Below are 15292 nucleotides of genomic sequence, written 5' to 3'. Positions count from 1 at the left end.
CATACGTTGTATTGTCTTAGAACGTATTCTGAGCTCAAGCACAATGGGGTATCAGGAAAGGAACGCCCTCCTCCATGCGAAGTAGCATGGATTTCGGAAATAATGAACGTGTGAAAACCTACTCGCACTATTCTCACATGACATCCTGAAAGCCAATGTTCAAGCCAGTCAGGTAAACGCAGTATCTCTGTCTGGATATCCAAAAAAAAAAAAAAAAAATAAAATAAAATAAAAAAGTAAACCATTTGACTCAGTGCAACACCTGCGCTTGTTATCAAAAGTAAGGTCATCTACATCTACATCTACATGGATACTTCGAAAATCACATTTAAGTGCCTGGCAGAAGGTTCATCGAACCACCTTCACATTTCTCCATTATTACAATCTCGTATAGAGCGCGGAAAAAACGAACACCTATATCTTTCAGTGCGAGCTCTGAATCCCTTATTTTGTTATTATGATGGTTTCTCCATATTTAACTCAACGTCAACAAAATATTTTCGCATTCGGAGGAGAAAGTTGGTGATCGAAACTTCGTGAGAAAATTGCGCCGCAACCAAAAACACCTTTGTTTTAATGTTGTCCACTCCAAATCCTACATCATTTCAGTGACAGTCTCTCCCATATTTCGCGATAATACAAAACATGCTGCCCTTCTTTGAACTTTTTCGATGTACTCAGTCAATATTATCTAGTAAGGATCCCACACAACGCAGCAGTATTCGAAAAGAGGACGGACAAGCTCGGGCAGTCTCCTTAGTAGGTCTGTTACATTTAAGTGTCCTGCCAATAAAACGCAGTCTTTGGATAGCCTTCCCCACAACATTTTCTATGTGTTAATTCCAATTTAAGTTGTTCGTAATTCTAATTCCTAGGTATTTAGCCGAATTTCCGCCCTTTAGATTTGACTGATTTATCGTGTAACCGAAGTTTAGCGGTTTTCTTTTAGCACTCACCTGGATGACCTCACACTTTTGGTTATTTAGGGTCAATTGCCAATTTTCGTATCATACAAATATTTTTTTCTAAATCGTTTTGCAATTTGCTTTGATCTTCTGATGACTCTACTAGGCGATAAACAACAGCGTCATCTGCAAACAACCTAAGACGGCTACTCAGATTGTCTTCCAAATCGTTTACATAGATAAGGAACAGCAAAGGGCCTATAACACTATCTTGGGGAATGCCAGAAATTACTTCTGTTTTACTCGATGACTTTCCGTCAATTACGAATAATACGAATTGTGACCACTCTGACAGGAAATCCCGAATCCAGTCACATAACTGAGACGAGATTCCACAAGCACGCAGTTTCCCTACAAGCTGCTTGTGTGGTACAGTGTCAAAAGCCTTCGGGAAATCCAGAAATACGAAATCAATTTTAAATCCCTTATCAATAACAGTCAACATTTCATGCGAGTGAAGAGCTAGTTGTTTTTCACAAGAACGAGGTTTTCTAAATCGGTGTTGACTGTGTGTCAATAGACCTTTTGCTTAGATGTTCGAACACAATATATCTTCCAAAATCCTGCTGCATATCGACGATATTGGCCTGTAATTTAGTGGATTAGTCCTACTACCTTTCTTGAATATTCGTCTGACCTGTGTAACATCCCTGCCTTTGGGTACGGATCTTCCGTCGTGCGAACTGTTGTACATTCTGTCAGCATACTCTGAAAGGAGTCTCACTGGCATACAATCTGGACCGGAAGACTTGCTTTTGTTAAGTGATTTGAGTTGTTTCACTACTCCAAGGATATGTGCTTCTACGTTACTCATGTTGGCAGCTGTTATTGATTCGAATTCTGGAAAATTTACTTCGTCTTCTTTGATGAAGGAATTTCGGAAGCCTGTGTATAGTAACTCAGCTTTATGCCCGCCCAGTTAGCCGTGCGGTTTAACGCACGGCTTTCCGGAGTGGGAAGGAGCGCCTGGTCCCCGGCACGAATCTGCCTGGCGGACTTGTGTCGATGTCTGGTGAGTCGGCCAGTCTGTGGAAGGTTTTTAGGCGGTTTTCCATATGCCTTGGCGAATACGGGCTGGTTCCCCTGATTCCGGCTCAGCTACACTATGTTGACGATTGTTGTGAAAAGAAGTTCTCCACGTACGCGTACACCACCATTACTCTACCACGCAGACATAGGGGTTGCACTCGTCTCGTGTGAGACGTTCCCTAGTTGGGGGGGAGTCCACCGGGGTCCAGACCGCACAATAACCCTGAAAGAGTGGTTCGGTGTGGGGCGGCGGAGGGGAAAAGTGGACTGCGGTAGCAGTCGTGGGGTTGTGGACCACTGCAGCTAAGGCGGGGACGGAGCCTCTCCATTGGTTCTAGGTCCCCGGTTAACATACAATACAATACAACTCTGCTTTGACAGCACTGTCTTCCATAGTATTTCCATTGCCATCGCACAGAGAAGGCATTGGGCATTGATTCTGTCTTGCTGCTAGCATACTTCACATACGAAAAGCATGTCTTCGGATTTTCAGCCAGGTTTCGAGGCAAAGATTCGTTTTGGAAACACTTGTAAGCACCTCGTACTGAAGTCCGCTCTAAATTTTGAGTTTCTGCAAAAGATTGCCAATGTTGAAGATTTTGCGTCCGTTTAAATTTGGCGTGTTTTCTTCGTCGTTTCTGCGACAGTGTTCTGGCCCGTTTTGTGTACGAAAGAGGATCAGCTCCGTCGTTTGTTAATTCATTTGGTATAAATCAATTGCTGCCGATACTATTTCTTTGAATTCAAGCCACATCTGGTCTACACTTACGTGGTTAATCTGGAAGGAGAGGTTGCCTCTCAGGAAGGCGTCAAGTGAACTTTTATCTGCTTTTTTGAATAGGTATATTTTTCGTTTATTTTTTGAGGATTTGGGAATTAAAATATTCAGTTCGCTACGACAACTCTGTGTTCACTAATCCCTGTATCCGTTTTCATGCTCGTTTTTAGCTCAGGATTATTTTTTGCTAAGAGGTAAAGCGTGTTTTCACAACCGTTTACTATTCGCGTGGTCTCACAAACTAACTGCTAGAAATAATTTTCAGAGAATGTGTTTAGCACAATTTCGGATGATGTTTTATGGGTACCTCTGGAATTAAACATGTATTTTCGCCAACATATCGAGGCTAAATTAAAGTCACCACCAACTATAATCGTATGAGTCGGGTACGTGTTTGAAATCAAACTCAAGTTTTCTTTGAAGCTTTCAGCAATTGTATCATGTGAATTGGGAGATCGGTAGAAGGATCTAATTATTATTCTATTCCAGTTGCCAGTCAAGCGGGATACCAGACGAAACATGTAACTGGCCTGAAAATTTATTGGTAGGTAAGAGCAGTATGTTATCTTGGATGGAGAGTCGTCGATAAATGTAGAAGTAACTTCTGGTGTATCCCAAGGAAGTGTTTTGGGTTTCTTTCTGTTGCTGTTGTATGTTAATGATCTTGCGAGCAACGTTAATAGCAATGTCAGACTTTTTCTAGTTGAACAGTTATCTACAACGACGTATTGTCTGAATGACGCTGTACAAACATTCAAGAAGACATTGATAAGATTTCAAAGTGGTGGAATGATTGGTATCTTGCTTTAAATGTTCAAAAATGTAAAATTGTGCACTTCAAAAGATGGAAAAACTTAATATACTATGAATACAATGTCAGTGAGTCACAGTTATAATCTGTAAACTCATACAAATAATGGTTCAAATGGCTCTGAGCACTATGGGACTCAACTGCTGAGGTCATTAGTCCCCTAGAACTTAGAACTAGTTAAACCTAACTAACCTAAGGACATCACAAACATCCATGCCCGAGGCAGGATTCGAACCTGCGACCGTAGCGGTCTTGCGGTTCCAGACTGCAGCGCCTTTAACCGCACGGCCACTTCGGCCGGCACTCATACAAATACCTGGGTGTAACACTTAGTAGGGACGTGAAATTTAACGATCACATAGGCTCAGTCGTGTGTAGAGCAGGTAGCAGTGTTCCGTTTATTGGCCGAAATGTAGGGAAATGCAACAGTCTACAAAGGAGACTGCCTAATGTCACTCATGCGATTCGTCCTAGAATACTGTTCAGTTGTGTGGGTCCCGTACTACACAGGCCTCGCGGGGGATATCGAACGTATACAGAGAAGGGCAGCAGGAATGGTGACAGATTTGTTTGAACCACTGGAAAGTGTCACTGAAATGTTAAGAGAACTGAACTGACAGACTCCTGGAGATAAATGGAAACTATTCCGAGAAATTCTAATACCAAAGTTTCAAGAATTTGTTTTATATGATGACTCTAGGAATATACTACAACCTCCTGCATACCGCTCCCATAGATATCGAGAGGATACGATTAAAATAATTACTGCATGCGTACAGGAATTTAAACAATCGTTTTTTCCGCATTTCATACGTGAATGCAACGGGAGAAAGCCCTAATAACGGGAACAGTGGGACGTACGCTTTGCCATGCACATCGCAGTGGTTTGCAGAGTGCAGATTTAGGTGTAGATGTTTGACGTAGACTAAAACAAATTTATCCTTCGCAGCCAAGTGATTCAGTGTAACAACAACGGTCATAAAAATATCATAAGCGATACGGATCGAAGACAAGTATCATGCTTTCTCAGTAACTGTCAGCGAACGCAGATACATCTCAACCAGTCTTCGAGCGAACACTGCGAAGGGAACTGAATGCAACGGATATCTGACGTCAGGCACTTCCCAAGACGCCATTCGTCACAGCGGCATGTAGAGCTACATATCTTCAATGGGCCTAACAGCATACAAAATTGGACTGTAGCTGACTGAAAGAGTGTTGTGTGGTCCAACGAATCGAGATTTTGCATCTTGTCAGGTGATACAAGGCGTCGAGGTCACCGACGGTCCAATGAGATGTTCAAAACATAGTGTGTTTAGGGTGTAGTTCAGGGTGGAGTTGATTGTGTCAAGCGTTTGGAGTGATTGTAGTACCATGACTTGGATCCACTCATCCAAATTACCGTGTAGTAAACGTGAACAAAGATGTGTATTCGTAACATTCTCGGTGACCAAGTTTTGAACTATCTTCCACATCTTCCTGATGAGTACGCTAGGGTCATTCTCGTCTTCCAAGATGCCAATAACTGCCTATCAAGGCTTTAGTAGCCGTTTTACGGGAAGAACGTGAGGTCTCGTTGATGGTTACTAATTTTTTCGTCCGAAGTTCCTGTGTGGTCAACAAGCATCCAGTCACAGTGCTGCCATCTGCATTGGCTTTTCTTCGGCTCTCAGGATAAGAATACTTTTACCAGTGCTTCGAATGCCTTTTGTGTTACTTTTAATGAAGAGTGATGTGCGGACTATGCTACAACACTAAGTAACTACACAGGGTGAACATGAATAAAATCGACAAATTGCAGGGACGGATTCTTGACTTGAAATTGAGGAAAAAAGGTCTTATGAACATGTGCCCGGAAATGGATCGTTGCCACTGTAGATGGCACTGACGAATAATAATTGGTATGGCCACATAGCGTGTGTTCCTCGTGTATTGAAGTCTGTGTGATTGACGCAGTGTACTGTACGGAGTAGAATGGTCCGGTGTTCATGTTGGGGACAAGCTGAGATTGTGTTTGTGCACGGCCAAGCAGATGGAAACGGCCGAGGGGCAACACGGCTGCACCAAAACAACTACCGTCATAGACACCAACCACATCTCACAATAATGTCTTATCATGGGTTCTTTCAGACAGACGAACGTGCAGGGAGGCGGCAGCTTGTGTATACTTCAGATTTGGATGACCGGATTTGCAGGGCATTGAGACGAAAATTAGTACAATGAAATGATAATTAAATGAAGACCTTAAGCTGTCGACAGGCGTTTATACACTCCTGGAAATTGAAATAAGAACACCGTGAATTCATTGTCCCAGGAAGGGGAAACTTTATTGACACATTCCTGGGGTCAGATACATCACATGATCACACTGACAGAACCACAGGCACATAGACACAGGCAACAGAGCATGCACAATGTCGGCACTAGTACAGTGTATATCCATATTTTGCAGCAATGCAGGCTGCTATTCTCCCATGGACGCGATCGTAGAGATGCTAGATGTAATCCTATGGAACGGCTTGCCATGCCATTTCCACCTGGCGCCTCAGTTGGACCAGCGTTCGTGCTGGACGTGCAGACCGCGTGAGACGACGCTTCATCCAGTCCCAAACATGCTCAATGGGGGACAGATCCGGAGATCGTGCTGGCCAGGGTAGTTGACTTACACCTTCTAGAGCACGTTGGGTGGCACGGGATACATGCGGAAGCGCATTGTCCTGTTGGAACAGCAAGTTCCCTTGCCGGTCTAGGAATGGTAGAACGATGGGTTCGATGACGGTTTGGATGTACCGTGCACTATTCAGTGTCCCCTCGACGATCACCAGTGGTGTACGGCCAGTGTAGGAGATCGCTCCCCACACCATGATGCCGAGTGTTGGCCCTGTGTGCCTCGGTCGTATGCAGTCCTGATTGTGGCGCTCACCTGCACGGCGCCAAACACGCATACGACCATCATTGGCACCAAGGCAGAAGCCACTCTCATCGCTGAAGACGACACGTCTCCATTCGTCCCTCCATTCACGCCTGTCGCGACACCACTGGAGGCGGGCTGCACGATGTTGGGGCGTGAGCGGAAGACGGCCTAACGGTGTGCGGGACCGTAGCCCAGCTTCATGGAGACGGTTGCGAATGGCCCTCGCCGATACCCCAGGAGTAACAGTGTCCCTAATTTGCTGGGAAGTGGCGGTGCGGTCCCCTACGGCACTGCGTAGGATCCTACGGTCTTGGAGTGCATCCGTGCGTCGCTGCGGTCCGGTCCCAGGTCGACGGGCACGTGCACCTTCCGCCGACCACTGGCGACAACATCGATGTACTGTGGAGACCTCACGCCCCACGTGTTGAGCAATTCGGCGGTACGTCCACCCGGCCTCCCGCATGCCCACTATACGCCCTCGCTCAAAGTCCGTCAACTGCACATACGGTTCACGTCCACGCTGTCGCGGCATGCTACCAGTGTTAAAGACTGCGATGGAGCTCCGTATGCCACGGCAAACTGGCTGACACTGACGGCGGCGGTGCACAAATGCTGCGCAGCCAGCGCCATTCGACGGCCAACACCGCGGTTCCTGGTGTGTCCGCTGTGCCGTGCGTGTGATCATTGCTTGTACAGCCCTCTCGCAGTGTCCGGAGCAAGTATGGTGGGTCTGACACACCGGTGTCAATGTGTTCTTTTTTCCATTTCCAGGAGTGTATATATCAACGGGGACAGTTGAAAATGTCGAATCCGGAGTCTCCTGCTTACATGGCGGACGCTCTATCCGTCTGAGCCACCGAGGGCACAGAGAATAGTGCGACTGTAGGGATTTATTCCTTGCGCGCTCCCCGTGAGACCCACATTCCCAACTTAAAGTCCGCACACTACATTCGTAGTGCCCCTGCCCATTACACTCATTACTCGCGGCAGACAATCTTACCGAGTCCCGTAAGAGTTCGGGCAATGCATGCGCATCTGTACACAAGAAGGTCAATGGCCGGTTAGCCTTAACTATATCAAGATGGTATCTGTTCTTTCGGACATGTGCTGATGCACACGCATTCTCCGAACTCTTACGGGACTCGGTAAGATTGTCTGCCGCGAGTAATGAGTGTAATGGGCAGGGGCACTACGAATGTAGTGTGTGGACATTAAGTTGGGAATGTGGGTCTCACAGGGAGCGTGCAAGGGATAAATCTCTGCAGTCACACTATCCTCTGTGCCCTCGGTGGTTCAGATGTATAGAGCGTCTGTCATGTAAGCAGGATATCCTGGGTTCGAGTCCCGGTTGGGGCACACATTTCCCCCTTCGGACATGTCCGAAAGAACAGATACCATCTTCATATAACGTTAGTACAAACTCCAAGCAAGTGGGCCACAAACATGGTGTAACACAAAGTATATTTACGTGTATACTGCATGACAACCGCTACCATCTGCATCACCTGCAATCCCATGAAAGCCGCTCTGAACATCTTTTGTGACGTGGATGCGATGCAGCACTGTACTGTGTTTCGGGACGATTTGTTGTCGTCCATTTCCCGACGCCCTTTCAGAGGACTTTTTTTCCTCCATTTTCAGTTAGGAACCCGTCCCTGCAGTTTCTAGGTTGTATCTGAAGGATACTTTACAGTGACCGCTACATGAAACAACTTATATTTTGATCTATATTTTAACTGTATTTCTCGTTCTGAGTATTTGACCATCTTTAGTCATTACTTATTGTGGATAACAGAACACCTAGTTACACTACCAGTCAAAAGTTTTCGATCATCTATCACGACTATGGATTTGTGGTTAAAATAGGGATATAGTTTTGCATGTTCTATCCCGACTCCATTCTGGTAATAAAACAAGTATAAAAACGTAAAGACTAAGTGCCTCTGTTAGATATTTGACTGGTTGTTCGTATAGAGGGGCGCCGATGATTATCCTCAACAACGCTGATGTGCCTTTACCTAAGCTGATTCCATTCGAATCAGCTTCATTCCTTCTGCTGTCTGTGTACTAACCAGTTTGCATGAGCTTGAAGTACCTGGTAGTTATAATTAAAGTTTCCCTATTTAACGCGAGCAACAAACGTGTCAGCATTAATGTCCAGAAAATGGGGTGCATGACTTCCATACGCCACCGTACTGTTCTAACTATGACCACCAGGTGCCGTGATCAGTCATCGTGGTTCATAGTCTCAGACACCTGACTAGTCGCAGTGCACTTGTTGACGTGTCAACATGAGCTTGGTCGAAAGGAGCAGGGTGTTATCGGTGAAACTTTATTATCAAAACAAAAGTAATGCTGCAGCTCAGCTTCGGGAATATCGGCGACTAAAAGGATTTTGGAAGGGTCCTCTTTCTCCATCTGCTGTGCGGAGCATCATGGAGGAGTTCGAATCAACTAGAGAACTGGGCGTCGCTCCCGTAAGAAGCCAACGAACGGTTGCACCACAGGTGGTTGATGAAATCGTTGTTGCAATGGCAGCCAACGCCGCGCACAATTCCCGATCGTCAGGCAGTGAGCGTGATGTGTCGCAATAGTTGAACGTTCAGTGGTTCTCAGTACCGAAGGTGCTTCGAACCATTCTCAAATGGTATACGTACAAGATCTATGTCATACAGCTGCTTGCACCACAGGACTCACAACAACGTGTTGACTTCGCTCTCCACTTCCTCGCAAAGACTGAAGTTGACGAGGGCTGGCCCTGGACCATCCTATGGACAGACGAAGCTCATTTTTCTCCGAAGGGTGAGGTGAACACACAGAATGGCCGACTGTGGGGATCTTCACCTACAGTCACAGTGCATGAAATTCCTCTATATGATGAACTTGTCACCGTATGGTGTGGCCTAGCGGCAACTTCCATTATTGGCCATTCTCTTTTGAACAGTTTGGCGCTCGAGGACCAAAGACGCACAGTAGAACTGGCCAGCGGTTCTGTGATATGCCAGCATGTCATGCCCGCCCTACAGTTCCCAGACCCATTGAACTGAAGAGTTTTCATCTAAGATGGGGCCCCACCGCACATCGCTCGTGAAGTTCACCTGCTTCTCCGAAGTACATTTGGAAACTATCCAATTATCAGCCTATCGTTTCCAAATGCTTGGCTGGCACGATCACATGATCTCACTCACTGTGATTTCTGGTTGTGGGGCTACTTGAAGAACAGAGTTTAACAGGGGAGCAGTCACACATGTGCTGATCCGAAGCGTAGCTTATCAAGAGAGGTAGCCAACATACCTACGGACATGCTTCGTTCTGCTGTGCAGAATAGAGTCCTGCGCTTTGAGACTCTTCTGCACGCTGATGGGCGCCATATTGAGCTCCTTTTGTAGCAGTAATGGTACCGATAAGTATGCCGTAGGATCTCGTTAAAAGTGTTTCATGTTCCAGTTGAATTGCTTATGCATTATATATCTCTCCCCACGTCCTTGACATTAATGATACCACGTTTGGTCTTCGTACGGTAAATGGTTTCTTTGTTATAACGTGTTAAATACTGAAAGTTTGATTATAAACACCCGGTATATTCAGGCTTGCCAAAAGTACTTCACCACTTATATGGCAGCTTCATCTGCCGTTTACGTACATTGACCGTAGGCTATTTTCGGTTTTCTTCTGACTGACTACTGCTGTGGTTACAGCTCACCCATTCAGAACCAAATGAGATGAGTTTTTTTAGGCTTCTTGACTAACCATATTCTTATTTTGGCTATGTTTTCGTCCAGGTCGTCAGCAGTTTTCCATTGTCATTCGTTTAGCAACTTAACTGCCGCGATAATTCACTGCACTTATATCGTTAGCACGGTATTAAGTCGTTTTTGGTGTAGCTTCATAATCAGTATCGTACTTGCTTTACTTCCAGCCAGGATAGATTTCTTAGACACTTCACAGTCAACATAAAGAAAGAAAGGAAAAAAAGGGAGGAAAATGAGAGTTTAACGTCCCGTTGGCGATGGGGTCATTAGACACGTAATCTAAGCTACGATTGCAGAAGGCTCAGAACTAAATAGGCCGTATCATTTTTAAAGAAGCACCTAAATATAGCGTTCTCGGTGGGTGCCTGAACCAGTGTTGTCAAAGTCAAGTGTGTTAATCAATGCGCCATCTCACTCGGCTGCGAAAATATTTCACAGTTTAAGCTCTCGTTTCACGTCAGAGATTCGCCCGCAGAAGCTAGCGAAGACAATTTGTTTGTCTAGCAGTTTCATACGATTCTTGTCACATTACGCAGATTAACTACTTATTTTATGGATCGATGTTTTCACTAAACGGATTATTTATTTTTGCAATGTTGGGTATGGGCATACGGGGTAGAATGAACCTTTTTTCTATTAGAATTTACTAAATGTAGTGCATTTACTACAGCGATAAAATAGAATACGTGACAACAGGGCACAAAAAAGTAGTCAATGATACTTACCCTGAAGAGAGATATTTCTGGGCTTTTGGTGAAAATGGATCCCGGTTGATGAATATATCTGGAAGGGCGGACCGCAGCGTGTAGAACATATCCAGCTTCTGCTTCGTCTTCTCCAAAGAGAACTTGCAGCCACGCAGGAACGTCAAAATCCACTGGTCATCTGGAAAAGAAAAGCCCTGTTACGAACGCCAATACTTTGTACACTAACAAAACAGTAGGAAACACGAGAGTTGCGAGAATGTTATGAGACAAAAGTTCTGATCTGTGTATTTTACTTATAATGAGCTGAGATTGATAGACACTCCAGGATATCTCGATATATAAGAGGCTACGTTCTGCCTGACTGACTCAACATCGCCCAGCCGAATCCGCTAAGGACAGAAACTTGAAATTTGGAGATGGTGTGGATCTTATGAGTCATTTAAGAAGGGATTTTTTCAAAATTCCAGCCGTAAGGCGATGAAATAGGGGATGAAGAGTCTTTTTGATAAAGTTTCGATGAGAACGGTTTTGAAGCTAGCCCTTCGAAAACTGGTATTTGGTTTCTCGGTCAGAAATAAAGAAATGCATGTTTCAGCGTTTCTGGAAGTTTGACCCTATGAGGGTTAAATAGTGGGTGAAAGCTTTTAATGAACATTCGCATTTGACTTCCTGGTAGCAAATAAAAGAAAAATAGGTGTTTCAGTGTTTTCGGAAATTTTACCCCTACGAGACTGAAATATGAGATAAGTTTTTTGTATGAATATGTTTCATTATGTAAGCATTTTTAAAGATGAATCTATGAAAAGTTAAATTTGGTTTCAAATTAGAAATAAAAAATACATGTTTCATTGTTTCTGTAATTCATCTCCTATGGGCTTGAAACATGGGATGAAAGTTTTTCTAGAAATATTTCATTGTGCAAGTATTTTTGCAGATAAATCTATGAAAACTTGTATTCAGCTTCTCTGTTAGAAATAAAAGATACGTAAGTCAGAGGGTTTTGGAAATTCAACCCGTAAGAGGAAGAAATAGGGTGAGGATGGTTCACTGACTCATCGTTGTTCAGATCAAGCCACGAAGAATAAAAACCTGAAGTTTGGAGAGGGTATGAATCTTATACTGTAGGCATGGTTCCAGAAGGGACTGTCCGAAATTCCGCTCCTAAGGGGCTGAAATAGGGGATGAAAGAATGTTTGAAATTATGCCGCTATTAAAGGAAGTTTGAAGCTAGAACTACGAAAATTGCTGTTTGGTTTCTGAGTCAGAAAAAAACAAGTGTTCCTGCATTTTGGAAATTCAGCCACTAAAGGGGTAAAATAGTGGGTGAAAGTTTTTTTGAAAGTAAGTAATTGCTAAAGAACTAAAGGATTTTTAAGGCAACATCTATGACAATTGGTATGTAACTTCTCGGATAGAAACAATAAAAAAATGCGTGTTTCAATGTTTCTGGAAATCCAAGCTCTATGGGCGTGCAATACTGGATGAAAATTTGTAAGAAAATATTTCGCTAAATTAAAAAAAAAGTTAAAGCTAAATTTATGAAAATTGGTATTTCGCTTCTGGGTTAGGTATAAAGAAATATTTCTTAGGAGATGAAAGTTGCTGTGGAAATATCTCCACAAGAACGCAAAAAGCTTGATTAACAAAAACTTTGGACTACTGTTACGAGAATTGCTTTTCAGTCAGTACACTCAAACGACACCATGCTTATATGGTCTAAATTAACTTGAAAAGCTTAGAATGTGCTGCAGTTTGTGAACAACACAGAAATTCGATTAAGTAAAAACAAAAAAATCTCTGCAGTTCGTACAGTCTATGCAAGCGACGCAGCGTCAGCTAAGTTAGTCAGTAATATTAGTCGGTAGAAAAATTCTGCATCGAACTATCTACTTAAGTGATGCAAGGATTTATATTAGGACTTTAAAAGCTCATATATGCAATACAGTCAACGTGGATTAATGGTACAAACACTAAAGCAATGCCGCATGCCGCTAGTGGGGCAGCACTCTATGAACCTGCCTGTAAATACCCATGTTTGCTGTCCTCTACTCTCCGGAAAACATTTTTCAATCCTTGTATACGCCTTGGAGAGAAAATGACATGGGATGGAGAACTGTACGTAAGACGTGTCTCACGCCGAGAGAGTAGGTTTCAAACGTGCACGATTGCCTAATGTCTGCAGATCTAGTAGGCCATCATGCACTCTGTTTTTTTTCTTTCTACCTGTGGGTAGACTAGGTGCACTTTGACATCTGCCCAAAACATTAAGTTGTAGAGAGTTTTTTTTTTTTTAAAGAATAAGTTTTCTGAAGTTAGTGACAGTGAAGAAAACTGGTTGAAAATGTATTTCACCAAACCAACTCACGCACTGAGAGTTTCGTACAAAATAATTGTGTACACAGACAGTTCATCCATTCCGTGAATCGAGGATCTCCTCGGTTTTCACCTGTTATCGACATTGATACTGGCAAGACAACGGTCCCAGGGGTTCTAAGACTTCTGAGAATGTTTTAACTTCAAGTCTGAAGTCAGCCAACAGATGACAAAATAAATGTTCTTTTCGTATGATATAATTACAGCTTAACAATTATTAATTTTTTCCGTTTGCTTGCACTGAGAAACGTTTCTTCCTGCCAAATTTCAAGATTCTAGATAAAGGCGAAGTACCCTATAGGTTTTGATGAGTGAGTTTGAGAGTATCACAATATGTGACATAAATAACCTATGTTTTGGTTGTATGGACTTAGAAGCTTCCATTCATTACAGCGCCAAGTGACAGTAGATCTAAGTATGCGACATAAATTTCAACTTTATACGCCAACCGTTCCTGAGAAAAAAGGACTTAACAGACGGACGGACTGACGGACTGTCGGATAACAAATGGCAATTTTTTTTTCCTTGTGATATAATTACAAATTCAAAATTTGTGAATTTTTTCCTTTACTTGTACAGTGAAACCTTGCTTCTCGTCAAATTTCGTTATTGTAGACCAACGGGAAGTACCTAATAGGTTTGGACGAGAGAGGTTGCGAGTATCAAAATATGTGATTCAAATTTCAGTTTGATACGTCTTCCAGTTCCAGAGAGGATTTCAGTTGCTAAGAGCTGATGGTGGGGTTAAAGTGTGGTGCAGACACTACGAACCCATGGACCCAAATTGTCAACAAGCACTGTACAAGCTGGTGGTGCCTCCATAATGGTGTGGGCTGTGTTTATATGGAATGGACTTGGTCCTCTGGTACAACTAAACCGACCCGTGACTACAAATGGCTGTGTTCGGCTGCTTGACCATTTGCAGCCATTCACGGACTTTATGTTCCAAAACAAATGCGTCATGTCCCAGGCCACAGTTGATTTCGACTGGTTTGAAAAACATTCTGGGCAGTTCGTACGAATGGTTCGGCCACCCAGATCGCTCACCATGAATCCCATTGAACATTTATGGGACTGAATGGAGAGGTCAGTTCGTGCACAGAGTTGTGCAGTGGCAACATTTCTACAATTAAGAACGCCAATAGACGCAGCATGGCTCAGTAACCTGAAGGGAACTTCCAACGAACTGTTGAGTCCATGCCACCTCGTGTTGCTGGACTACTCAGGCAAAAGTAGATTCGACACGATATTGGGAGGTATCCGATGAATTTTGTTATCTCAGTGTAGAACAACGAACATGCTCTACAACCAACAAACAGGGCAGAATGCTTTAAATTTGATCTACAACCAACAAATTGGGTAGAATGGTCCAAATGGGGAACATTGGCCAGTGTCGTATGATTACCTGTAGGCTGTTCAACGTGCCTGTAATGGAGACACCTACAGACGTGCTTTGTCCTCCGTGCCGCAGCCAGTCTGGCCGCTGTGTGATGTCACTCACCGTCACGTGCCCTGAGGTGCGGCTGCTTGCTCAGCCAGTCCTTGATGTGCTGGATGTCCTGGTCTCTCCTCTTGGGGTCCTCATTCAGCTCCTTCACTGCTATCGCCTCAAGTTCTGGACTCACTTCTCGATAACCCATCCTGGAACATATAACTCTAAAACTTGGCGACAAATACTGGGACTCTTTGGTATCATATCATCTGCTTTCATCTCAAAAATAAACGTGCTTTACATATACTTGCGTTAATAAAGAACTGAAGGTAACAAAATGAACTCAGGGAGACATAATGTCAAAAATTCTGACATAACAAAAAGGCAGGGAAAACGACAAGATCGATAAAAAGGAGAGACGCCACACACAGTTTGAAAATTTATACTGGTAACTGTAGGGCCAATCCCGCCAATTTATGTCCCTTGTTTGCGAAGCCAGACTGTACCTGTATTCTGCCATCATATGACAGA

General features: G+C 43.7%; 1 protein-coding gene across 1 annotated transcript in view; it reads right to left on the bottom strand.

The window, feature by feature from the left end:
• LOC124712269 (alpha-tocopherol transfer protein-like) overlaps positions 1-14969 on the bottom strand; it is a 28697-nt gene extending 13728 nt beyond the window's left edge. The window contains exons 1-2 of the mRNA XM_047242563.1: positions 14831-14969; positions 10975-11134 (exon numbers count right to left, since the gene is read on the bottom strand). Coding sequence (XP_047098519.1) covers positions 10975-11134; positions 14831-14969 — 299 coding nt within the window. The remainder of the gene's footprint in view (positions 1-10974; positions 11135-14830) is intronic.
• Positions 14970-15292: the final 323 nt, after the last annotated feature.

The sequence above is a fragment of the Schistocerca piceifrons genome, chromosome 8 (genome assembly GCF_021461385.2).
Source record: "Schistocerca piceifrons isolate TAMUIC-IGC-003096 chromosome 8, iqSchPice1.1, whole genome shotgun sequence".
Taxonomy (NCBI): Eukaryota; Metazoa; Arthropoda; class Insecta; order Orthoptera; family Acrididae; genus Schistocerca; species Schistocerca piceifrons.
The sequence above is the reverse complement of the archived record's forward strand: the minus strand, read 5'-3'. Positions and strand labels throughout refer to the sequence as shown.